The sequence below is a fragment of the Oncorhynchus mykiss genome, chromosome 12 (genome assembly GCF_057628025.1).
Source record: "Oncorhynchus mykiss isolate SJ-2025 chromosome 12, ASM5762802v1, whole genome shotgun sequence".
Classification (NCBI taxonomy): Eukaryota; Metazoa; Chordata; class Actinopteri; order Salmoniformes; family Salmonidae; genus Oncorhynchus; species Oncorhynchus mykiss.
In genome coordinates, this window is record NC_143033.1 from 31528824 (window position 1) to 31556418 (window position 27595).

Here is a 27595-nt window from a genome sequence, read left to right on the forward strand (position 1 = left end):
CTGTCTCGGAGCTCTACAGAGAATTCCTCCGACCTCATGGCTTGGTTTTTGCTCTGACATACACTGTCAACTGTGGGACCTTATATAGACAGGCATGTGCCTTTCCAACTCATGTACAATCAATTGTATTTACCACAGGTGGACTCCAATCAAGTTGAAGAAACATCTCAAGGATGATCAATGGAAACAGGATATACCTGAGCTCAATTTTTTGTTTTAAATGTGTTTTGCAGAAATAGCTAACAACCTTTTTTTTGCTTTGTCATTATGCGGTATTTTGTGTAGATTGCTGAGGATTTTTATTTATTTAATCAATTTTAGAATAAGGATGTAAGGTAACTAAATGTGGAAAAAGTCAAGGAGTCTGAATACTTTCCAAAGGCACTGTATCTGGGTCAGAAGTATGTGGCCCCATGTTGAAAAACCTCAGATTGAAATTGCTGTACTTACACTAAAACATGGCAGCGAATGCAACACATGGGTGTGTCTGCTTAAAGGCTGTTGTGTGTTTGTGTCACAACACCACCGCTCTGTGGTATTATTCACCCCAGACGATATCCCAGATGTGTCATGTAGGGATCAAAGCCCCCTAAGGTAATCTGTTGGGTAGACAACCTACCTCAGTTGACTCTCTGGTAACCTTCTGCTCTACCAGCAAGCTTAACTATGCCAATAATCACTATGCAAGAAGGTGAAACTGTGACACACACTCAAACAAACGCTTAAGCACTCCCTCATGCAAGTGTGACTGATAAGGGAACTGTTACATGGGTGGACCTTGCTCTCTGTAGAGGTAGATGTATATGGGGGAGTGAAGCTACATTTGGTTTCACCTGAAGGTGGAGTCCCTCTATTTACTAGGTCTGATTCAACAGGAAATTAACCTTGGATCCATTTTAGTCATCGCTCTAAGAGTCTTCAACAAGTAAGTTATTAGAATGATGTATGTCGATGTACATTGGATCTCAGTAGGAATATTTCCTAAAGAAAAATGCAATTTCAGAATGATCTTGTTTGTTGTTGTTGAGGGAAAGACTTAGGGAGGAAGTATGATTCTGTCGGTACTCTGAATGGACAGATCTATGAGACTGCAATTATTGAAATTATTATTGTTTCAATAATATATTTTGTTTGATTAATGTTTGTTCGAGAAGATAAGTTATTAAGATATAATGTTTCTGTTCTGTGGTTGGGCTGTAGTGAGTCTTTGATCAGAGATCAATCAGAGAATGTATGTGTTTTTGTGAACAGGGGAGTTCATCGCACAACATTCCTTGGTGAAAAATGTAGTTCAGAGCTCAGGTCTGTTTGAATGTGTACAGTATTTTGCTGCCCGCTGTGTTGTTTCCATGCCATTGTCTTTTTTGTTTTTATATTACAGGCAGGGAATATTAGCATGACTGTTACCTGGGCAACATGGCCAGTGTTTTCTTCAGGTTGCTTTTACTCTATGCAACAGGTGAGCAGACCTCAATATTTTATGCACACATATACACATTTGACACACTACATTGCGCTATCCCATATACTCACAATTGAAACAAATCTACTGAATATGATAGGATGGGGACAAAATCCATAGTTGACGTCGCAATTGGGATTACCCAAACATTTCCCTGTTCATGAGAATAGATAATAGTGAATAAACATCCAACTCTATTTCACTGAACGAGCATTAGAACCCAGCTCAGCATATCATTTATCCCTGGCTTCATCTTGCCCTAGTTAGACTGGTCTCGTTTGGGAGTGATTAAAGCTGTTCATTTCGCATGGAGGCCTTCTCGTGTTTATCACAGCCATGCAGAGAAATACAGGTCTCTAATTTAACATGCCTAATGGATACGGCTTTACGTTGACTACACCAGGCTATAATATTGCTTCCTTCTTAAGGAAACTTTATGAGTCAGGCCTCATCAGGATAGTGCTGGTACATTTTCACAACTCTAAGCACAGAAATCTAAACAGATCATCAAAATGGCTCATGTTTCAAAACTCGAAGCACATGTTTGATTGACTGAGTACATTTATATATTTGTACCTCATAAATGTATCAATTTGACATCAATTTATGTTAGAAGGTAAAACCAAATCATATATGGATGTGGTTGTAAATACTGTACATCATTCTCCATCAGCCAGTGTGCTTCACTCTTGTGTGCTACCATTTGGAGTGCAGTGTACAATTCACTGCTGAAATACTTTGGTTATATATGCAAATATATTCCACTCATTATCTGAATTTCATTGATACACTCGCTGTAAGCTGATGAATTTTGTCAAGCATGGAGACAGGCGATACTGTATCAGTTCAAAATGTTGCATGGGGCACCTTAAGGTCTCCGACCACGAGAAACAAGATTCTCTGGTCTGATGAAACCAAGACTATTTGACCTGAATGCCAAGTTTCATTTCTGGAGGAAACCTAGCACCATTCCTACGGTGAAGCATGGTGGTGGCAGCATCATGCTGTAGGGATATTTTTTAGCGGCAGGGACTGGGAGACTAGTCAGGATCGAGGGAAAGATGAACAGATCAAAGTACAGAGAGAGATCCTTGATGAAAACCTGCTCCAGAGCGCTCTGGACCTCAGCCTGGTGCGAAAGTTCACAACCCTAAGTACACAGCCAAGACAACGCATGAGTGGCTTCAGGACAAGTCTCTGAATGTCCTTGAGTGCCCAGCCAGAGCCCGGACTTGAACCCGATTGAACATGTCTGGAGAGACCTGAAAATAGCTTTGCAGCTACGCTCCCCTTCCAACCTGACAGAGCTTGAAGAGGATCTACAGTGAAGAATGGGAGAAACTCCCCAAGTACATGTGTGACGAGCTTGTAGCGTCATACTCAAGAAGACTCGAGGCTGTATTTGCTGCCAAAGGTGCTTCAACAAAGTATTGAGTAAAGGGTCTGAATACTTACAGTATGTAAATGTGATATTTACATTTTTTTGTCATTATGGGGTATTGTGTGTAGATTGATGAGGGAAAAAAACAATTTCATAAATTTTGGAAAAGGCTGTAATGTAACAAAATGTGGAAAAAGTAAAGGGGTCTGAATACTTTCCGAAGGCACTGTACCTTAATAGAAAAATAAAAAATATATAGTAAAAGTGTGTCACCCAGTAAAAACTACTTGAGTAAAAGTCTAAAATGATTTGGTTTTAAATATACTTAAGTAACAAAAGTAAATGTAATTAATAAAATATATTTAAGTATCAAAATGACTTATTTTATGCAAATCAGACGGCACCAGTTTTTATTTTTACGGATAGCCAGGGGCACACCAACATTTAGACATAATTTACAAACGAAGCATATGTGTTTAATGAGTCCGTCAGATCAGAGGCAGTATGGATGATCAATGATTTTCTGTTGGTAAGTACGTCAATTGGACCATTTTCCTGTTCTGCTAAGCATTCAAAATGTGACGAATACTTTTGGGTGTCAGGGAAAATGTATGGAGTAAAAGGTGCATTATTTTCTTAAGTAATGTAGTGAAGTAAAAGTAGTCAAAAAAATAAATAGTAAAGTGAAGTAAAGATACATCAAAAAACACTTAAGTAGTACTTTAAAGTATTTCTACTTAAGTACTTTACTATAATAACAAAGAGACTCGCACACTCCATATGTATAACCTCCCAGTATTTAAAAAAACCCACCAACGTTTCGGCATCGCTGTGCCTTCTTCAGGGTAATGTCATAAATGCTTGAACCAGGTTATGTACAGTCGTGGCTAAAAGTTCTGAGAATGACACAAACATTAATTTTCACAGTCTGCTGCCTCAGTTTGTATGATGGCAATTTGCAAATACTCCAGAATGTTATGAAGAGTTATCAGATGAATTGCAAAGTCCCTCTTTGCCATGCAAATGAACTGAATCCCCCCAAAACATTTCCACTGCATTTCAGCCCTGCCACAAAAGGACCAGCTGACATCATGTGCCGCCATCATTGCTTTGCACAAAAAGGGCTTCACAGGCAAGGATATTTCTGCCAGTAAGATTGCACCTAAATCAACCATTTATCGGATCATCAAGAACTTCAAGGAGAGCGGTTCAATTGTTGTGAAGAAGGCTTCAGGGTGCCCAAGAAAGTCCAGGGCTGTCTCCTAAGGTTGATTCAGCTGTGGGGTCGGGGCACCACCAGTACAGAGCTTGCTCAGGAATGGCAGCAGGCAGGTGTGAATGCATCTGCACGCACAGTGGTAAGATTTTTGAAGGATGGCCTGGTGTCAAGAAGGGCAGCAAAGAAGCCACTTCTCTCCAGGAAAACATAAGGGACAGACTGATATTCTGCAAAAGGTACCCTGCTACAGTATGTGCGGATAGTATGCATCCCCTTCCCCTCAAGAATGGTCTACCATATAGCCAGTTATGCAGAGTTAAACGAATCTGTGGCCACCAGTCAGATTTTGACAACAATGCTAAGACAATGACAGATACATTCAAAATGAGAGGCTACAAGGACAAAACTCTTAATGCTGCAATGATGAAAATATCTCAAAAACCAAGAGAGGAATTGCTAACAACTAAATCAAAGACAAAAAACAATGGTGTTTTGCACTAAGTACAACAAGTGTTCTGAGAAAATGAAAGCAATCCTGAAAAAGCACTGGCATATTTTGCAATCAGACAAAACAATTGCACACCTCTTCAAGGAGCCTCCACTGGTGGTCTATAAGCATGGTCACAATAATGTAGATAACTTGGTGAGATCTGACCTGCCCCTTGAGCTCACTCAGACACTCTTGACACCCATTCCAAATGGGAACTACAAATGTGGCTCATGTGCACAGCGCAATAGCACTAGAACAACATCCTTCTTCAGACTCCCACATAGAGGTTGAAAAATTCCTGTTAGGGGTATCATCTCATGCAAGACAACGGGAGTAATCTATCTCATCACCTGTACATGTGGGAAAGCCAGGTAGGACAAACAAAAAGACAATTAAAATAATGCATAGCTGAACACCGCAGCTCTATCAGGTGTAAGAACACTAACAATCCAATAGCAGCTTACTTTGTTGAAGCTAACCATCCCAATTCCTCCCTCAAATACACAGGCATTGAGCATGTTGCTCTACCAAGGAGAGGAGGTAACATGGAGATCCAACTACTAGGGGGAGGCCTACTGGATGTCCTATTTTAAACACATTTACCCCTAGTGGTCTGAATATTGACTTTGATCTCAGGCCCATCTTATGACAAATTATATTTTCTGTGAACAGGTCTTGTAAATGAATGTATTCTTTCTCCACCTTATCAGAGTACACCCAATATGTTCCCTCTGTTGATCATGTTTATTATGCATTACGGTTGAACCAAAAGACTACATGTAACAACATTTTATGAAATTGGAAATATTTAAATATAAACTCAGCAAAAAAAGAAACGTCCCTTTTTCAGGACCCTGTCTTTCAAAGATAATTAGTAAAAATCCAAATAACTTCACAGATCTTCATTGTAAAGGGTTTAACCATTGTTTCTTATGCTTGTTCAATGAACCATGAATAATTAATGAACATGCACCTGTGGAATGGTCGTTAAGACACTAACAGTTTACAGACGGCAGGCAATTAAGGTCACAGTTATGAAAATGTAGGATACTAAAGAGGCCTTTCTACTGACTCTGAAAAACACCAAAGAACGATGCCCAGGGTCCCTGCTCATCTGCGTGAATGTGCCTTAGGCATGCTGCAAGGAGGCATGAGGACTGCATATGTGGCCAGGGCAATAAATTGCAATGTCCGTACTGTGAGATGCCTAAGACAGCGCTACAGGGAGACAGGACGGACAGCTGATCGTCCTCGCAGTTGCAGATCACATGTAACAACACCTGCACAGGATTGGTACATCCGAACATCACACCTGAGGGACATGTACAGGATGGCAACAACACCTGCCCAAGTTACACCAGGAATGCACAATCCCTCCATCAGTGCTCAGACTGTCCGCAATTGGCTGAGAGAGGCTGGACTGAGGGCTTGTAGGCCTGTTGTAAGGCAGGTCCTCACCAGACATCACCGGCAACCACATCGCCTATAGGCACAAACCCACTGTCACTGGACCAGACAGGACTGGCAAAACAAAAAGTGCTCTTCACTGACGAGTTGCGGTTTTGTTTCACCAGGGGTGATGGTCAGATTCGCGTTTATAGTCGAAAGAATTAGCTTTACACCGAGGCCTGTACTCTGGAGCGGGATCAATTTGGAGGTTTCGGGTTGGTCATGGTCTGGGTCGGTGTGTCACAGCATCATCGGACTGAGCTTGTTGTCATTGCAGGCAATCTCAACGCTGTGCGTTACAAAGAAGACATTCTCCTCCCTCATGTGGTACCCTTTCTGCAGGCTCAGCCTGACATGACCCCCTAGCATGACAATGCCACCAGCCATACTGCTCGTTCTGTGCATGATTTCCCGCAATCAGCAGGAAGTGTTATGCCATGGCCAGCGAAGAGCCCGGATCTCAATCCCATTGAGCACGTCTGGGACCTGTTGGATCGGAGGGTGAGGAGTAGAGCCATTCCCCCCAGAAATGTCCGGGAACTTGCAGGTGCCTTAGAAGAGTGGGGTAACATCTCACAGCAAGAACTGGCAAATCTGGTGCAGTCCATGAGGAGGAGATGCTCTGTAGTACTTTATGCAGCTGGTGGCCACACCAGATACTGACTGTTACTTTTGATTTTGACCCCCCCCCCCCCCTATGTTCAGGGACACATTATTCCATTTCTGTTAGTCACATGTCTGTGGAACTTGTTCAGTTTACAGTGCCTTGCGAAAGTATTCGGCCCCCTTGAACTTTGCGACCTTTTGCCACCCTTCAGGCTTCAAACATAAAGATATAAAACTGTATTTTTTTGTGACGAATCAACAACAAGTGGGACACAATCATGAAGTGGAACGACATTTATTGGATATTTCAAACTTTTTTAACAAATCAAAAACTGAAAAATTGGGCGTGCAAAATTATTCAGCCCCTTTACTTTCAGTGCAGCAAACTCTCTCCAGAAGTTCAGTGAGGATCTCTGAATGATCCAATGTTGACCTAAATGACTAATGATGATAAATACAATCCACCTGTGTGTAATCAAGTCTCCGTATAAATGCACCTGCACTGTGATAGTCTCAGAGTTCCGTCAAAAGCGCAGAGAGCATCATGAAGAACAAGGAACACACCAGGCAGGTCCGAGATACTGTTGTGAAGAAGTTTAAAGCCGGATTTGGATACAAAAAGATTTCCCAAGCTTTAAACATCCCAAGGAGCACTGTGCAAGCGATAATATTGAAATGGAAGGAGTATCAGACCACTGCAAATCTACCAAGACCTGGCCGTCCCTCTAAACTTTCAGCTCATACAAGGAGAAGACTGATCAGAGATGCAGCCAAGAGGTCCATGATCACTCTGGATGAACTGCAGAGATCTACAGCTGAGGTGGGAGACTCTGTCCATAGGACAACAATCAGTCGTATATTGCACAAATCTGGCCTTTATGGAAGAGTGGCAAGAAGAAAGCCATTTGTTAAAGATATCCATAAAAAGTGTTGTTTAAAGTTTGCCACAAGCCACCTGGGAGACACACCAAACATGTGGAAGAAGGTGCTCTGGTCAGAAAAAAACAAAATTGAACTTTTTGGCAACAATGCAAAACGTTATGTCTGGCGTAAAAGCAACACAGCTCATCACCCTGAACACACCATCCCCACTGTCAAACATGGTGGTGGCAGCATCATGGTTTGGGCCTGCTTTTCTTCAGCAGGGACAGGGAAGATGGTTAAAATTGATGGGAAGATGGATGGAGCCAAATACAGGACCATTCTGGAAGAAAACCTGAAGGAGTCTGCAAAAGACCTGAGACTGGGACGGAGATTTGTCTTCCAACAAGACAATGATCCAAAACATAAAGCAAAATCTACAATGGAATGGTTCAAAAATAAACATATCCAGGTGTTAGAATGGCCAAGTCAAAGTCCAGACCTGAATCCAATCGAGAATCTGTGGAAATAACTGAAAACTGCTGTTCACAAATGCTCTCCATCCAACCTCACTGAGCTTGAGCTGTTTTGCAAGGAGGAATGGGAAAAAAATTCAGTCTCTCGATGTGCAAAACTGATAGAGACATACCCCAAGCGACTTACAGCTGTAATCGCAGCAAAAGGTGGCGCTACAAAGTATTAACTTAAGGGGGCTGAATAATTTTGCACGCCCAATTTTTCAGTTTTTGATTTGTTAAAAAAGTTTGAAATATCCAATAAATGTCGTTCCACTTCATGATTGTGTCCCACTTGTTGTTGATTCTTCACAAAAAAATACAGTTTTATATCTTTATGTTTGAAGCCTGAAATGTGGCAAAAGGTCGCAAAGTTCAAGGGGGCCGAATACTTTCGCAAGGCACTGTATGTCTCAGTTGTTGAATCTTGTTATGTTCATACAAATGTTTACACATGTTAATTGTGCTGAACATAAACACAGCTGACAGTGAGAGGACGTTTCATTCAATGGTATTTCTTTATTTTACTATTTTGTACATTGTAGAATAATAGTGAATACATCAAAACTATGAAATAACACATATGGAACCATGTAGTAACCACAAAAGTGTGCAATAAATCAAAATATATTTTACATTTTAGATTCTTCAAAGTAGCCACAAGTAGCCTCATCATTTTTTTGTCATTTAGCAGATGCTCTTATCGAGAGTGACTTACAGTAGTGACTGCATACATTTTCATTCACACTGGTCCCTCGTTAGAATCGAACCCACAACTCTGTCATTACAAGCAGTTGTGGAAAAAGTACCCAATAGTCATACTTGAGTAAAAGTAAAGATACCTTAATAGAAAATGACTCAAGTAAAAGTGAAAGTCACTTTGCTGAAAGCCTATCCATGTCTCATTGGAGCTTCATGGGGCTCCTTAGATGCATTTTTTTTAAAGTGATGTAGTCTGTATGAAAAGAGCTTTGTAAAATGCATCTATTATTATGTAATGAATGAGCACCTCAGAGTGTAAACAGGCCCAACATTCCAAACACCTGAGACTGTGTTAGGAACTTGTTCTATCGACAGAATAATGAGTCAAGAGGGTTCTCGAGGTTTACTGTTCTAAAGGTGTGGCACTTGCAGCAAAGACAAGAATACAGGTACTAAGGCCCCAAGCCAAATCACTCACTCAAGTCACTCAAATCACTCACAAGGGTTAGGAAAGTCAATCATCCCATTTCTGGGAAATAGCATGTGTTGCATCAGTCATCTGGCATTGGAGCACCATCGGTTCGGTTCGGTTCGGCACCACTCCACTCCACTCCACTCCACTCCACTCCACTCCACCCTCTTGGACCAGGAAGTAGCAGCGGCAGAAGTCATAGTGGCAGCAGTCCGACCCCAGTAGTAGCAGTAGTGGAAGTGGCTCTGAGCTCTCCTTTTGAGCGGTGCAGTGGCTCAGAATCATTACAAATGTATAAGTTCAGGGGAACGTCCATCTCCAAGGAGACCAGCCAAGTTGACTACACTCAACAACAAGGATTTGTGAACAGAATTAGTTTATTGTTTCTAAGTCCATTCCCCCCACATAGGGCCATAAACAACAATCGTCACGCTGGCCCTTTCATAACTATTTCAACTTTACTCTGTAGTGAATGTTCTTCAACAAAAGCTTATCATATCTGTGCTTATCTTGCAAACTGTACCTAACAACTCCCAAATATATCAAATTAAATCTAAATAAATACAATTTATTTGTCACATGCGCGGAATACAACAAGTTTAGACTTTATCGTGAAATGCTTACTTACAAGACATTAACCATTAACAAAATGTTTACCAAGTAGACTAAAATAAAAAGTAATAATAAAAGTAACACAATAAGAATAACAATAACGAGGCTATATACAGGGGGCACCGGTACCGAGTCAGTGTGTGCAGGGGGGGGGGGGGGGGGGGGTACTATGCATAGGTAACAAACAAACAGCGAGTGTACAAAAGGGAGGAGAGGTCAATGTAAATTGTCCGGTGGTGTTTTCATGAATTGTTCAGCAGTCTTATGGCTTGTGGGTGGAAGCTGTTGAGGAGCCTTTTGGTGCTAGACTTGGCGGGGGGGGGGGGGGTACTATGCATAGGTAACAAACAAACAGCGAGTGTACAAAAGGGAGGAGAGGTCAATGTAAATTGTCCGGTGGTGTTTTCATGAATTGTTCAGCAGTCTTATGGCTTGTGGGTGGAAGCTGTTGAGGAGCCTTTTGGTGCTAGACTTGGCGGGGGGGGGGGGGGTACTATGCATAGGTAACAAACAAACAGCGAGTGTACAAAAGGGAGGAGAGGTCAATGTAAATTGTCCGGTGGTGTTTTCATGAATTGTTCAGCAGTCTTATGGCTTGTGGGTGGAAGCTGTTGAGGAGCCTTTTGGTGCTAGACTTGGCGCTCCGGTACCGCTAGCCGTGCAGTAGCAGAGAAAACAGTCTATAACTTGGGCGACTGGAGTCTCTGACAATTTTATAAGCTTTCCTCTGACACCGCCTATTATATAGGTCCTGGATGGCAGGATGCTTGGCCCCAGTGATGTATTGGGCTGTTCTCACTACCCTCTGTAGTGCCTTACGGTCCAATACCGAGCAGTTGCCATACCAGGTGGTGATGCAACCTGTCAGGATGGTGCAGCTGTAGAACCTTTTGAGGATCTGGGGACCAATGCCAAATCTTTTCAATCTCCTGGGGGTGAAAAGGTTTTGTCGTGCACTCCCCACGACCGTCTTGGTATGTTTGGACCGTGATAGTTAGTTGGTGATGTGGGAACCAAGAAACTTGAAACTTTCGACCCGCTCCACTACAGCACTGTTGATGTTAATGGGGGCCTGTTCGGCCGGCCTTTTCCTGTAGTCCACGATCAGCTCCTTTGTCTTGCTCACATTGAGGGAGAGGTTGTTGTCCTGGCACCACACAAAGGACAGTTCTCTGACTTCCTCCTTATAGGCCGTCTCATTGTTGTCGGTGATCAGGCCTACAACTGTTGTGTCGTCAGCAAACTTAATGATCTCAAATATAACAAATGACAAATAGATAATCATTATCTCCTCTCACCCCCAACTCTAACCACACCATGATGCTCTAACCACACCATGATCCTCTCCTCTCCTCTCCTCTCCACTCCTCTCCTCTCCTCTCCTCTCCTCTCCTCTCCTCTCCTCTCCTCTCCTCTCCTCTCCTCTCCTCTCCTCTCCTCTCCTCTCCTCTCCAGGAGTCTCAGGAGTCCCTCAGCTGGAGCCCCTGAATGTGACTGTGCTGCGGGGCTCAGAGGCTCGGTTTAACATCAGCCTGTCTGAGGCCTGGTACTCCATGTCATGGATGCTTAAAACTGTTTTGGTCCTCACCATCAACAGCGGAACCGGTGCGTCTGAGCACAACCATCGTTTCTCCGTTAAAAACTACTCCAGCGCCGACATATACTGCTGGGAGTTCATCATCCGGGACGTCTGGAGGAACGACTCTGGTGACGTCAGCTGTGGCGTCCAGGAAAAGCCGACCCAGACCGCTAAGCTCTTTGTCCAAGGTTGGGAACAATTCCTCAATATTTCATCCTTAGAAGTGAAGACTGGCCCTTTACTGGAATCAAAATGTGCAGAGTAGTTAAATAATGTATTTTTCCCATCTCATCCTGCACTGTATAGGCTGTGCACATACAGTATCACTATAGATGACAGTGGTGTAATGACCGACCTATGCTCTGGAGAGCAGTAGTATACACTGTAAGATCAGAGAGTAGAGAAGTGGTAGCACACTGTAAACTCTGAGCATAGAAAGGGATAATAATCTGTTCTCTCAGCAGGTCCTGGCTAATCATCAACACAGGAATAAGGATCCATGTATTGGCAGATGGAACAGTCTGATTCAGACAGAAATAACTCTTTAAAATACATTTGATGAGCTTCCATATAATCCAAGGTTAGAATATGGAGTTCATTTAAATAATCACCTTTACTGAAATGATAGAGTACCATTGTTGAGGAGATTAAATAAAATAAATTAATAAACTGCAGAGTAACTGGGGCAGGGTGACATTTTTGGTGGATTTCACATTGAGTTCACGTTAATTGTCAGCACAACCAAATGTAAATCAAAACCAGACGTTGAACTGACGTTCAAAGTTTTCTCTGTCTAGCTAATTTGCCACAGTTGCCAAAAGTGATTAGTGTAATAAACAACCAATGAACCAAGTCCATGTAACGTAAGTCTTTTTGCTGTAGCCAAAAATCTTACTGGTCTGATCTACACATTAGCAATTGTGCAGAGAAAATACAGTGCTGGTCAATGGATCCCAGAGAAACATTGTACACCACAATACTTTGTACACCACCCTTGCATCCGTTGTTTCCAATCAGCAAGTATGCTTTGGCTCCTAGACAAGGGTAAGGTAAAACACACTAGTGGATGGGAGCTGTAGGATTTGCATTATGGTTAATTGTACTCTACTGCTTACTTTGATGGTAAGCATTTCTTTGAAGCGCAATCTCCTCAAGTCACGCACACCACACACACTTTATATACTTTATTTGAATTCACCTATCAAGTTTACATAAAAAAAGTATCCAAACAATTCAAAGGTCCCTGTATGAATGGCACTCAAGGGTACAGAAAGCACCTCCTTCTGCCCAGTGTCATTTAAAAATCTTCCCAGCTTGAAATAGTTCCCAATAGTTCTGATCATTCTGATTGTGTTCTGATTGTGACGTCATTCTGTAATATCTCTCCCAGCATAAAAACTTGCTTCACATGTCTGCAAATCAATGGTGGCCAGGGACCAATCAGAAGCTTGTTGAGGCGTGAGGTCTGCATATAAATACCCGGACTCTCGCGTCAAAGTGCTGAGGATTGACATGAGGAGAGATTTTTTGCGTTTGCAAAGACTTGGGCGCTACTTTTTCGATTGACACTGCATATATTTGTTACTTTAGTTAGCTAGCTAGCTAAATCAAGGGCGAGGGGGTGTGAGAGAAACATCTAAAGGAGCTCAGCCGCTTGTGCAATTATTGACTGGGAAAGTTACAACATGATGTCACAATCAGAACGATTGGGAACTATTTCACGCTGAGAAGATTTTTACATGACAGCGAAAACAGAGCAGTACCTAGCCAACTGCTTTGCTCTTGTTTTTGTCAGGCCAGCAATCTGGAGGCCATGCACTGCAATCCTGTGTACGTGGCCGAGACTGACAAATATCAGCACCACCATCTTGCACCTACACCCGAAGGCTGTCCAAGCATCTCCCCGATGGGCTGATACTTAAGCAGCTTCTGGGCAAAGGCATCAACATCAAACCAGCTTCCCCTTACACAAGAATGTTTATGCTTGTGTGCATTAACAACATGGACAATAGACTCCATTCTATTTGACTCATGTAGAATACTGATTTGGTCATGATTTGCAGGGTACCAGAGTGGCAGATAATATTTTGTTGGTAGAAATTTCAGCCTCGCCTTAACAGTGAAGGTGAGAATGTCCTCACCAACGGCAGCATTTTGGTACATGGAATGGGAGACAGAGTGGTCAGCTTAGTTCAGAGCAGCGAGTTTTTCCTGCATCCCACACACACACACACACACACACACACACACACACACACACACACACACACGCACACGTTATGTTCTTCTATCCTCGTGTGGAACTACAATTAATATGTTCCCTAATCACTTACCCTAACCGGTAACCCTAACCTAAACCTAATTCCTGACCTTAACCCTAAATCTAAACCTAACCACTAACCCCTTGCCCTAACCCAAATTCTGACCCTAATCCTAATTGCAACCCTAACCCTAAACCAAACCCCTGAGTTTAGAATAGCCTTTGTCCTCATGGGCATGCTGGAAATGTCCCCATGAGGGAGAATTGTCCTGTTTTTTTACTATCCTTATGGTGACTTTTCTATCCCCAAAATGATAGAAGAACCAACCAAGCATAGGGGAAACACACTGTGGATATGCAAATGCCTTGTAGGGCTCAGCATTTATGGACTATTTTGAAGAGTTGCACCATGCATAGGGGGAGGCTCATTATTTGCAAAATTTGCCTATTTCCACATGGTAGAGTTCACACAAAAAAGAGAGGAATAAAGTTTGGCATCAGATGTTCTGAGACAAAGATTCCAGCCTGGAGACAAGATGTTGAAAAACATTTTGGTATTTGATCATAAATCGCAACGGGAATGAATATTCTCAATTCAGTTGATCTTTACTGAACACTCTTTTGACATTTTTTGTTTTATAGAGCTGACATCTGTTTTTATTAGCACTTCAGCAAAATGTGTGATTGACCTAGAATATGAACCCTGGTCTCTTGTGTGCCATAAGAATACTATCCTGCTAGCCTGCTGAGCTAAAACCTATGCAGTAGCTTAGGGAGCTAATGCAAGTCTTCAAATCTCAGGCAAGGGCACTCATCATGCGAGTGTGGTCGTCCTTGGTTGACTCTGTTTTGTACTCCTTGCTCTAGTGCCTTGGGTGATGGTAAGCCATTTACACATTCACAGTTACAATTTACTGTTCATCTTATTGCGGCTCCTGCTGGCTCTATTGGATTACCTTTGTTGGATATTGATTTGGTCTTGTTCCTATGGTGTCACACACTGATCTGTTTCACCTGTCTTTGTGATTGTCTCCACCCCCGTCCAGGTGTCGCCCATCTTCCCCATTATCCCCTGTGTATTTATACCTCTGGTTTACTGACCCCTGCCTGCCTTGACCTGTCTATTGCCTGCCCCTGTTGGAATATTAAACTATTGTTTATTCTACGCGCCTCAGCAATTCGGCGGTTAGCAATGCCTCCCCACCGGCCACTCCACCTCCCCCATTTACCTCCTGCGCAAAGCTTTAATGGAGAGCCGAGCACCTGTCAGGTGTTTCTAGCTTAGTGTGCCCTCATTTTCGAGCTTCAGCCCTCCTCCTTCCCCTCGGATTGCTCCAAAATAACCTACCTCATCACGCTGATGTCTGGAAGGTATCTCACCTGGGCTACCGCTGTATGGGAACAGCAGCAGGCCATATGCGAGAGCCTGGAGGGGTTCGTGAGAGAGGTGAAGGAGGTCCTTTATGCCCCTTTCTCCTGGAGAGAAGCTGCCCGGAAGCTAATCCAGCTCCGACAGGATGCCCGCACTGTGGCCGCGGAACCACTGTTTGACATGTTCCTGCACAGCAACTCGGAGGAGGTTAAGGAGGAGCTTGCGCTCGGGAGTTACCCACAGAGTTTGACCCCCTCATCGCTTTGACCATCCACATCGATGGGCGATTGCGGGAACGACAGATCGAGAGGAAATTCGATTTCACTCGCACGTCCAGGGACTCCACCTTGCCTCCGAGTCCTGCCAGAAGTCCCCGACGGTCCCGTGGCCGAGAGCACCCGAGATTTCCCTACATTTCTCAAGAGTCACCGAGGAGGGCCAAGGCACTGTTTCCCAAGCCCATGCAGCTAGTCAGGGCTGGGAATGGCAACACAGTGTCAGCACAAGGAGCTGTCTGTGTTGCGGGTCATTTGGTGTCCTCGTGCTCGGTAAAACCGCAGGCTCACCGGTAGGAGCGAGTACTCTGGTGGGCTATTAGGGGGACTTTTCTCCTTTCCTTACTCACAACCCTTTATATGTCATTCTGCTGTGGGGAAACCAGTCCAAATCTCTTTGGGTCCTCCTTGACTCTGGGGCCGATGAGAGCTTTTTGGATGACACACTGGCTTCTGAGCTGAATATCCCCACTCAGCCTCTCTCCATTCCCATGGATGTTAGAGCATTGGATGGGCGCTCTATTGGTCGGGTCAGCTATAATACCACTTCTATCAACATACGTGTGTTAGGGAATCACAGCAAGACCGTTCAGTTCCTGCTCATCAAGTCCCCCCAGATCCTCGTGTTTTTGGGATTCTCCTGGCTCCAGCGACACAATCCACTCATCAACTGGTCTACGGGTGCCATCATGGGCTTGAATTCGTTCTGTCACACCCATTGTCTGAAGTCGGCATAACCTGCCCCGGGATGTCTTCCTGGGTCCTTGGTGGTGGTTCCGGATCTCTCCACCATTCCCGCTGAATACCAGGATCTCCGGGAGGTGTCACAACAAGTCCTGGGCAACTTCCCTTACACCACACCACCCCTATGACTGCGAGATTGACCTTTTCCCTAGCACCACGCTTCGCCGGGGGAGTCTGTACTCGCCGTCGGGACCGGAAACCAATGCTATGGAGGACTACATTGGGGACTCCCTAGATACTGGATTTATCTGTCCCTCTTCCTCTTCCACTGGCGCAGGGTTCTTCTTCGTGGAGAAGATCCTGCGCCCGTGCATTGACTACCAGGGACTCAATGACATCACTGTAAAGAACAGTCATCCACTCCACTCATTTCCGCAGCCTTCGAGCCGCTCCAGGGGGCCACTGTGTTCTCCAAGCTGGATCTAAGTAATGCCTACCACCTGTTGCGGATACGAGAGGGGGACGAGTGGAAGACCGCCTTCAACACAGCCAGCGGCCACTATGAATATCTGGTCATGCTCTTTGGCCTCACCTACGCCCCTGCCGTGTTCCAAGCTCCGGTGAATGACGTTCTCCGCGATATGCTGAACCGGTTCGTCTTCGTCTACATTGATGACATCCTCGTCTTCTCCCGCTTCCCCCAAGAACACGTGCTCCATGTCCGGCAGGTTCTCCAGCTCCTTCTGGAGGACCAGTTGTTCGTTAAGGTGGAAAAGTGTGAGTTCCATCGCTCCACCATGCCCTTTCTGAGCTACATCATCTCTGCTGGGAGCGTCAAGATGGATCCCGAGAAGGTGAAAGCGGTGGTGGATTGACCTCAGCCTACATCCAGTGTGCAGCTGCAACGCTTCCTGGGGTTCACCTCCAGTTTGTGGTGGCCAATGCCCTGGACCTTAACACTTCTTTGGGATAGGGGGCGGTATTTTGACTTCCGGTGAAAAGCGTGCCCAAAGTAAACTGCCTGCTACTCAGGCCCAGAAGTTAGGATATGCATATAATTGGATAGAAAATACTCCAAAGTTTCTACAACTGTTAAAAGAATGTCTCTGAGTATAACAGAACTGAAATGGCAGATGAAACCACGAGGACAAACCATCCCAAAAACTGTTTTTTTCATCCTACCACTGATTTCAATGGCTGGCACTTTTATAATAGGGCGAAATCATGCCCGATTGCAGTTCCTAGGGCTTCCACTAGATGTCAACAGTCTTTAGAAAGAGTTTCAGGCTGGTTTTTGGAAAAATGTGGGAGAAGAAGTAGTTTTTCTAAGGGCTCCCATTTTGGCTGTAGTGTTTCCATGTGCATGGCCGAGAGCGCGTTATTTTTGTTTATCTCCGGTAAAGACAATAACAATTCTCCGTCTTAAATTGTATTGTTTGTTTGCATATTAGGGTACCTAAGGCTTGATTATAAACGTTGATTGACTTGTTTGGATAAGTTTATTGGTAATGTTTGGGATTAATTTTGTATGCATTTTGACTGATAGAAACCGAGTGAATTATTGACTGAAGCGCACCAGCTAAACTGAGATTTTATCGATATAAAGAAGAAATATATCGAACAAAAGGACCATTTGTAATGTAACTGAAACCTTTTGGAGTGCCAACAGAAGAAGATCTTCAAAGGTAAGGCATATATTATATCACTATTTCTGACTTTCGTGTCGCAACTCCCTGGTTGAAAAATATTTTTTATGCATTTGTGTGCTGGATGCTGTCCTCAGATAATCGCATGGTTTGTTTCGCCTTAATGCCTTTTTGAAATCTGACACGTTGGCTGGATTAACAACAAGTTAAGATTTATTTTGATGTATTGCCCTTGTGATTTCATGAAAGTTTAATATTTATTGTTATTTAATTTGAATTTGGCGCTCTGCCATTTCACCGGATGTTGGCCAGGTGGGACGCTACCTTCCCAACTATCCCAAACACGTTTTAAGCTACATCCCTGCGCCTTCTTCTCCCACCACCTCACCTCCATGGAGAGGAATTACGATGTGAGGAATCGGGAGCTTCTCGCAGTGAAGATGGCATTGGAGGAATGGAGGCACTGGCTCGAAGGGGCGGAACATCCGTTCATTGTGTGGACCGACGACAAAAACCTGGAGTATCTCCGCAGCACCAAGAGCCTCAACTCCAGGCAGGCGAGATGGGCCCTGCTGTTTACCCGGTTCAACTTTTCCCTCTCCTACCGGCCGGGTTCCAAGAATGTCAAGCCGTATGCCCTGTCTCACCGCTATAACCACTCAGCTACCACCCCGGAGCCCGAGACCATCCTTCCCATCTCGTGACTGGCGACGGCACTCAGCTGGGGTATTGGGAAACAGGTTCGGGAGGCACAGCAGTACCAGCCGAACCCTAGGGGGTCCCAGATAACTGGATGTTCGTGCCTGACGCTGTCCACTCCGTGGTCCTGGAGTGGGCCCAATCTCCCTGGACTTCATCACGGGTCTCCCCCCGTCTGATGGCAACACCGCCATCCTGACCGTGGTAGATCGCTTTTCCAAGGCCGCCCACTTCATTCCTCTCCCCAAGTTACCCTTTGCCAAGGAGACGGCCCAGCTCATGGTGCAGTACGTCTTCTGGATCCATGGACTGCCCGTGGACATGGTCTCTGACCACAGCCCTCAGTTCTCATCCCGGTTCTGGAAGGTGTTCTGCACCCTCATTGGGTCGTCGGCCAGCCTGTCCTCTGGGTTCCACCCCCAGTCTAATGGCCAGTCGGAGCGAGCCAACCATGACCTCGAGACCACCCTGCGCTGCCAGGTCTCCGCCAACCCCACCACCTGGAGCCAGCAGCTGGTATGGGTAGATTACGCCCGCAACATCCTTCCCTGATCTGCCACAGGCCTATCACCATTTGAATGTTCCCTCGGGTATCATCCCCCACTCTTCCCTGAGCAGGAAGAGGAGGTCGGCATACCTTCTGCCCAGATGTTTGTCTACCGCTGTCGTCGTACCTGGAAGAGAGCACTCCTCAAGACCACCTCCAGGTATCGACAACAAGCGGATCGCCATCGGACCCTGGCTTCCCGGTGTCGTCTCGGGCAGAAGGTATGGCTATCTACCCGGGATCTGCCCTTCCCGCAATCTCTCCCCCCGGTTTATCGACCCGTTACCCATCTCCAAGATCATTAGCCCCTCTGCTGTTCATCTTCTGTTGCCCCTTACCCTTCGTATTCATCTCACCTTTCATGTCTCCATAGTCAAACCCATGTCTCACAGCCCTTTGTCTCCCTGAGCCTGTCTGCTGCCCGGTACCGTTGCCCCACCTCTGGTTTACTGAGCCCTGCCTGCCTTGACCTGTCCATTGTCTGCCCCCGTTGGAATATTAAACTATTGTTTATTCGACGTGGTCTGCATCTGGGTTGGACCTTCACACCTGATATAGAGTATGGTGCATGGATGGACTTCTCATTCCCCTGATTTGGACCTACCTGATTACAAACATATTCCCCTCCATGTATCAATACTCCTAGGCAGGCAGTAGTAATATCCAACTGAATGGATGTCGCTATTACATTGATTGTTTACATTGTGGCCAACCCTCAGCTGGGACCAGTGTTAAGTCAGGACATTCAGGAAGCATTTACCATACTAGAACATAGTTGCAGGATTATTTTCCTGCTGAAGCAAACTGGCTCAAATTAAGTTCCAACATCTGTAGAATTATCCACTTCTGTAGGTGGTCCAACATTAACACTACAGTATATTCATTGTGTTTCATGTAAGATGTCATCCCTCACGGTTGATGACTGTTCTCTTCTGTCTGTCTCCACAGAGAGCGGCACAGTGAGGATTGTGGGAGGTAACATGACAGTGGCCCAGGGCAACCAGGCCATCGTCCAGTGTGAGGCCTCTGGTTGGTTCCCTAAGCCCACAGTGAGCTGGGTGGTGGATGGGGTCGTGGTGGACCAGAACAGCTACAACAGTAGCAGTGAGGCCCTGGACAGTCTGTATAACTCCATCAGCCTCCTCACTGTCCGTGGGGTCAACAGTGTCCAAGTGAAGTGCCTGGCCAGCGTATCTGCCCTGACCACCCCACTGTCCAGCTCCATCTACCTGGTGGTTGGTAAGAACTCTTCTGACTCTTCAGTTAGACAGGCATTTGATTTCCATAGGGGGGCACGTTTTGTTCACGGGACAAGGGCATGCACACATTTTTAAATGCGTTTTTATAGGAGATACATGTAATATAACTGTAGAAATGTATCAAATCAAATTTTATTGGTCACATACACATGGTTAGCAGACGTTAATGCAAGTGTAGAGAAATGCTTGTGCTTCTAGTTCCGACAGTGCAGTAATATCCAACAAATAATCGAACAATTCCACAACAACTACCTAATACATACAAATCTAAAGGGCTGGAATAAAAATATGTACATATAAATATATGGATGAGTGATGACCGAGCAGCATAGGCAAGATGCAATACGTGGTATAAAATATAGTACAGTTGAAGTCGGAAGTTTTCATACACCTTAGCCAAATACATTTAAACTCAGTTTTTCACAATTCCTGACATTTAAACCTAGTAAAGAATAAGAATAATAGCAGAGAGAGTGATTTATTTCAGCTTTTATTTATTTCATCACATTCCCAATGGGTCAGGAGTTTGCATACACTCAATTAGTATTTGGGAGCATTGCCTTTAAATTGTTTAACTTGGGTCAAACGTTTCGGGGTAGCCTTCCACAAGCTTCCCACAATAAGTTGGGTTAATTTTGTCCCATTCCTCCTGACAAAGCTGGTGTAACTGAGTCAGGTTGGTAAGCCTCCTTGCTCGCACACGCTTTTTCAGTTATGCCAACACATTTCCTATAGGATTGAGGTCTTTGGGCTTTGTGATGGCCACTCCAATACCTTGACTTTGTTTTCCTTAAGCCATTTTGCCACAACTTTGGAAGTATGCTTTTGGTCATTGTCCATTTGGAAGACCCATTTGCAACCAAGCTTTAACTTCCTGACGGATGTCTTGAGATGTTGCTTCAATATGTCCACATAATTTTACTTCCTCATGGTTCCATCATCTAAGTGCACCAGTCCCTCCTGCAGCAAAGCAACCCCACAACATGATGCTGCCACCCCCGTACTTTACGGTTGGGATGGTGTTCTTCGGCTTGCAAGCCTCCCCCTTTTTCCTCCGAACATAACAATGGTCGTTATGGCCAAATAGTTCTATAGTTAGAACTTTTTGGCCATAAAAAAAATAGTTTTGTTTCATCAGACCAAAGGACATTTCTCCAAAAAGTACGATATTTGTCCCCATGTGCAGTTGAAAACCGTAGTCTGGCTTTTTTATGGCGGTTTTGGAGCAGTGGCTTCTTCCTTGCTTGAGCGGCCATTATGTCGATATAGAACTCATTTTTCTGTGGATATAGATACTTTTGTACCTGTTTCCTCCAGCATCTTCACAGGGTCCTTTGCTGTTGTTCTGGGATTGATTTGCACATTTCGCACCAAAGTACGTTCATCTCTAGGAGACAGAACGCATCTCCTTCCTGAGCGGTATGATGGCTGCGTGGTCGCATGGTGTTTATGCTTGCGTACTATTGTTTGAACAGATGAACGTGGTACCTTCAGGTGTTTGGAAATTGCTCCCAAGGAGGAACCAGATGTGTGGTGGTCTACAATTTGTTTTCTGAGGTCTTGGCTGATTTCTTTTGATTTTCCCATGATGTTAAGCAAAGAGGCACTGAGTTTGAAGGTAGGCTTTGAAATACATCCACAGGTACATCTCCAATTGACTCAAATGATGTCAATTAGCCTATCAGAAGCTTCTAAAGCCATGACATCATTTTCAGGAATTTTCCAAGCTGTTAAGGCACAGTCAACTTAGTGTATGTAAACTTCTGACCCACTGGAATTGTGATACATTGAATTAGAAGTGAATCTTAATAATCTGTCTGTAAACAATTGTTGGAAAAATGACTTGTGTCATACACAAAGTAGATGTCCTAACCGACATGCCAAAACTATAGTTTGTTAACAAGATATTTGTGGAGTGGCTGAAAAACGATTTTTAATGACTCCAACCTAAATGTTTGAAAACTTCTGACTTCAACTGTATATACATATGAGATGAGTAATGTAAACATTATTAATGTGGCATTATTTAAAGTGAATAGTAATCCATTTATTAAAGTGGCCATGGATTTGAGTCTGTATGTAGGCAGCAGCCTCTCTGTGTTGGTGATGGCTGTTTAACAGTCTGATGGCCTTGAGATATAAGTAGTTTTTCAGTCTCTCGGTCCCAGCTTTGATGCACCTGTATTGACCTCGCCTTCTGGATGGTAGTGGGGTGAACAGGCAGTGGCTCGGGTGGTTGTTGTCCTTGATGATCTTACATTTTAATGTGCATGAACACAACCAGTCTGATGTTTTAATCTGATTGTCAAACAAATCACTTCAAAAGTAGGTTACCTTCGCACGTTTGTCCAAAATAATTCCAGGATCCAAACAGTACCCTGTGCACCCGCCAACTTTCCTTCAATTCGCAAGTGACTGAAACTATCTCACCAGAGAAACCATCCGAGCGTGCGAAATAGTGTTTTTCTGTCTTACTGTGTGTAGCCCATGTATCTGATGCTGTCTGGCCAAAAAGAGTATGATATGCAATACTCTTTTTGGCCAGGCAGCATCAGATACGTTTTGATCGCTCGGATTCTTTCTCAGGTTACCTTTGCACGTATCTCACCAATCTTAGATTAATCAGTCTTTCTGTTTGCTTCTCGATCAAATAAATGATCAATGTTGAAATGTTTGGACAGGGAACGAGGTAAGGTAGGGCGGGCCATTCCCCCTACGGCCAGCCTATAGTGCCGGCCCTGTCTGGTCACTTCCAGTAGCCTGGACAGTACCTTCAACATGGATAGGATTTAGTGAGGTCTGCTTACACTGTTAGAAATGGGAACCCTTGCTGAGTCAGGAAAGGGATTTTATGGGTTCCTGGCCAAGTTGAGGTGCTGCCAAAAATCACAATTAAAAGCTGATGATCCTGGCTGGCCTTACAATTTTTAGAGCAATAAAAAATGTGAGAAAATCCTCTGAGAAAGGATAAGAGCTACCTCCCTTAACATATGCCTTTGTACTGTTCTGTGGGACTGTGATTATTTTTCCATAATTACTTATTACATTAATAAATAAGTGAATGAATGAATTGTTTATGCAGGTAGATACTTACATGATACAAGTTGTGTATTTCTTCCAAGAGCACATTGCCATGTATAATTTTCTGTAGCTCCGTCACACATTTGATTGGTTCAGTACATTAACAACTAGTGGCAGGTTGGACTTACAATAGAACCTACTGTCTCAATAGCCAACTGAGTTTAAGGCTAAGATGTCAGTCTACATTGTGATATTTACTAACCATACATACTAACTCACTAACTCTTACTTATCTCGAGACCACTGTTTCACCAGAGCCCCAAGACTGGACTGTGCTCATCGCTGTCGTTTGTTCCATCGGTGGCTTCGCTCTGCTGGTGCTGCTCATCCTTGGAATCGTCTTCTGCTGCAAACGCAGAAAAGAAGCAAGTAAGAAGCCTTTCTTTAGCTTGTATCAAGGTCAAACCTCCTGTAGTCCAAGGAGCAGGAGTCATGCCCAAATCGAGCCTCTTGCTCTGTTTCACTGAAGAAAGTAGAAAACAAGTAGACTGAGGTCCTCTATTAGGACAATGCCAGGGTGAGATATATGCAGAGGCCTTCATCTAAATACAGGACACACCAGTCAGAAAATATAGTAACGTTAGGACTGTTTGGCTCCCGCTGCTTGCCTCTCATATGTCCGATGCATACAGGAAAGCTCAACAAGCAACAGACTTCAAGGAGATGCTAACAAAGAGGTTGACTTGCAGTAAACCTTCTAATGAGTATAAAGGTTAATGTATGATAATTTGTGGATATAGATTACTCACTGCCTGAAAGGGTACACATGAGGTCTAATATCAAAACTCTGACTATAGGTCTATAACACCTATAGGCCTATATGTCTAGAGATAAATGTTGGAGAATTAATTCGGTCACACTTGATTTAGAAAGTCCGGATTTTCCATCTGTAGATGCTCTACTGATGGTCATACTATCAACAAACTATCTGTTGATAAGCAAGTGCTTGCTAAGGTTAGGGTTAGGTTTAGAATAAGGGTTAGGGTAAGGTTAAGGTTAGGGTTAGAGCTAGTGTTAGGGTTAGTAGATAGTTAGTTGAAATGTTACTGATAGTCTGTAGATAGCATCTACAGATGGACTATCCAAATAAAGTTTGACCTACTACATTCATCATGGCATAATTACCATCACCAAAAGCAACACGTCTATACCTGATTCATTATTATTTTCCCTCGGGGGTTCATTTCAGAATCCAGCTACCAGAAGGAAATGGGGTAAGAGAGTTCTGCTACCATTTTGTCCCCAATTACCAGATCAGTTACCTTGATCATTATGTGAGGTTTATAGTGTGATTGTTGCAGTGAAGTGTTTGATGTATCCCAGGAGAACGAGGTCCCAGATTGAGATGAGTGGTGGTGCAGTGGGACAGAGACAGGGCAAGGAAAACCCTGCATACGTGATAGACGGCCAAACAAGTAGGAGCTATCATTTCTGTCTTTACACACACACACACAAACACACACTTGCGCCCGCATAGGCACTTATGCCTACACACAGATTATAATGACATTTTCGATTAACAGAACACATTTTTAATGTTAACAAAATTCTTTAAGTTATGTCGTGGTATGTTTATATCAGCCTCTTGCTGTCACATGTTCACAGCCATGCTGTCACATGTGTACACATTCATCTATCCCTGAAAACGCTCCACTGGTAAAATACTGAGATGTATCTTTCTTACAGCAGGTGTCACCCACAGTGGATTCAACGACAGTGGTTACATCCAGACTAACTATACAAAACATTTTGAGGTACGTAATAATACATTGACACATAAGGTGGCCTCTAGATTTAGATGTGGATTTATTCATTTGTTCAGATGCCAATTTATTCTGTATGATTTATTTACAGTGTAATTGATTCGTTTTCATTACAGTAATGAGTCTGGTAAGAAGTACCTCATAAAACTTAACAAATGTAATATTAAAGTCAACTGTAATAAGTCATAACCTAAGAATTTCAGGGTGATTGCATTTTCAGCTGAAGATTATTAGTTATTTTACATTTTAGTAATTTAGAAAACACTCTTATCCAGAGCGATTTACAATAGTGAATGCATATGTACTTTTTCGTACTGGTCCCGAGTGGGAATCAAACCCTAAAAGAGAGAGTGCGAGAGAGCTGTAAAGTGTTACTGTGCTCTTTCATGACCTAAATGGGAGAAGTTAAACATAAACTGTAAACCACATGCATCATTTGGGACACATGTAGGGAAGAGTGTACACTGTAAACTATGTTTTGCTTTTGTTTACCAGATTCCTGATCTTGTCAACGGTAACCAGGCAGAAAATGGCCATGCCAGTGCATACAACATCCTGGGTGTAACTGGTGTCAGGAAACACAGACATGTTACTATTGTGTGAAGGAATTGTACAATCTTACTCACATACAGCAGAATCAAGCTGTAAAATATGTCAAATGTTCTCTAAATGTTTTAATGTTGCCCTTCTCTGCTCTTCATGTTATCATTTTGGAAACTTCCCCAACTTTTGAAACAAAGTGGTGCCTCTATTTTGGAACTAAGCCTCGAAGGGTTTGCTTGTAGGGCAACCTACCAGGCCAAATAATGTAAAAACACATCCATATCAACTAAGGGCAGGAGCATATGATGCCAACCAAACAAATTCTCCTTGAGTTTTAGGAGAACATCAGAGGGGTAAAGGACATCATCTGTTTTTTAAATTTCTGTATTGGGAGCAGTGTAAACTTGAAAAACCAGGTTGACCAATTGAGGTTGAAAGATCTCTTTCACAAGGGAGACCTGGAGGGGGCCAATGTTTATTAAAGTACATGGAAGATAAATAATTGTCACACTGAGCAAGCTATTCATTTCAATAGGGTTTTATAAAATGGCAAACTGGGTGTAAATTAGTCCATAAGCACGCACCCAAATTCTCTTTGACAGTAAGGTAAATGTGATGGAAACTCTGACAAACTGATTGATGCACCAAGGCCTGCCTCTCAATACTCCGTCATGAGCACAGGGCTCCATAACTCTGTTAGGTTAAGAGCTTGTCCCCCCACAGCCCCAGCACCGCCACATTTCTATCTACTGTACCAGATAGCATTGTGGTGGGCCTCATAAATTCAGCATGATTGAACTAGAGATTTATGACAGCGAGCTGAAGTGCTCAGAGAGAATCCTCCACATTCCCTTCAGCCCATAAGAAGGTGTCAGAGTCTGTTGGAACTCTCTCTGCTCCAGCCATTCAGGTTTAGGCCTATATATCAATGTTCAAACCTATTATCTCCTGGAATGTTACCCCGTAGGTCTATTTTGTTAATGGCATGAATGCAATGTGATTCGGGAGACATATTGAGAAGTGCAATTACCCGAGACTAGGGCTGCAAAATTCTTGTAACTTTCTAGAAATGTCCAGGTTTTCTAGAAATCCAGGAAGGCGGATTCCATTTCCTGCTTATTCCCTCTTAATTTCAGGAATCATCCGGAAAACCAGGGAATGTATTTTAACACTACCCATAACAAAGTTTCCTTTAAGAGTCTTCCATCATTATCATAGTGTAATAACTACATTATCATGGGCTTTTTTGTTCAAACAGAACTTAATCATAATAAATCAATTATATATTTATAATAAAAATGACAACAATTCCATATGAGTGACCTCAATTCCATTTAACAATTGTTTACTGTAATATGCAACATCTTGTAATTGTGAGGTAGGGATTTACCAGATGAAGTATGTCAAATTGTTTTGACCGGGTCAAGTGTAGTGATGTATGATGTAATCAAATAAACACTTTCTAATTTTCCTACCAAGGACATTACCGTGACTAATATGAAGTTTCAGAGTGCAACATAAGCATGGTAAATAATAATGACCAAAAGCCATGGGGTGTAAAAGCCACGGAGAGTCAATCGGTCAGCCTGCATCAGTGGATCTCAGTGCTTTCTAATCTGAAATGACATCATCTGCATCATGGTGTCGCATAACAATGCTGCTTGGACTTATGAAGCAATTAAAGAGGATGGTTGACAGAAATACACTCAACCACACACACAAGGACGTTCTATCTCAAACCTACAATACCAGTCAAAAGTTTGGACACACCTACTCATTCAAGGGTTTTTCTTTATTTTTACTATTTTCTACATTGTAGAATAATAGTGAAGAGATTTTTTAAAAACTATGAAATAACACATACGGAATCATGTAATAACCAAAAAAGTGTTAACAAAATATATTTTAGATTTAAGATTCTTCAAAGTAGCCACACTTTGCCTTAATGACAGCTTTGCACACTCTTGGCATTCTCTCAACAAGCTTCATGAGTTAGTCCCCTGGAACGTATTTCAATTAACAGGTGTGCCTTGTTAAACATTTATTTGTGTAATTTATTTCCTTCTTAATGTGTTTGAGCCAATCAGTTGTGTTGTGACAAGGTAGGGGTTGTATACA

The 27595-nt window shown here is 43.3% G+C and overlaps 1 protein-coding gene across 5 annotated transcripts; it reads left to right on the top strand.

Annotated features, from left to right (window-relative positions):
- Nucleotides 1-762: 762 nt before the first annotated feature.
- Nucleotides 763-26951, top strand: igsf5a (immunoglobulin superfamily, member 5a). 5 transcript variants are annotated; one of them, XM_021623472.3, is made up of 9 exons: nucleotides 763-925; nucleotides 1382-1459; nucleotides 11225-11536; nucleotides 19780-20070; nucleotides 23427-23540; nucleotides 24361-24385; nucleotides 24495-24586; nucleotides 24858-24925; nucleotides 25430-26951. In XM_021623472.3, the coding sequence occupies exons 2-9, from the start codon at nucleotides 1417-1419 to the stop codon at nucleotides 25535-25537; spliced, it is 1053 nt and encodes a 350-aa protein (XP_021479147.3). In that variant the 5' UTR covers nucleotides 763-925; nucleotides 1382-1416; the 3' UTR covers nucleotides 25538-26951. The 5 variants fall into 5 exon arrangements, with proteins under 5 accessions (XP_021479147.3, XP_021479148.3, XP_090048385.1 ...); XM_021623473.3 differs by having other exon boundaries at nucleotides 768-925; nucleotides 24861-24925; XM_090192259.1 differs by lacking the exon at nucleotides 11225-11536 and having other exon boundaries at nucleotides 812-925.
- The last annotated feature ends 644 nt before the right edge of the window (nucleotides 26952-27595 follow it).

Coding starts and splice junctions, on each gene's coding strand:
- igsf5a (XM_021623472.3), top strand. CDS start 1,417: ATGGCCAGTGTTTTCTTCAGGTTGCTTTTACTCTATGCAACAG. Junction 23,541..24,360: donor CAAACGCAGAAAAGAAGCAA/GTAAGAAGCCTT, acceptor GGTTCATTTCAG/AATCCAGCTACCAGAAGGAA. Junction 24,926..25,429: donor ACTATACAAAACATTTTGAG/GTACGTAATAAT, acceptor TTTGTTTACCAG/ATTCCTGATCTTGTCAACGG.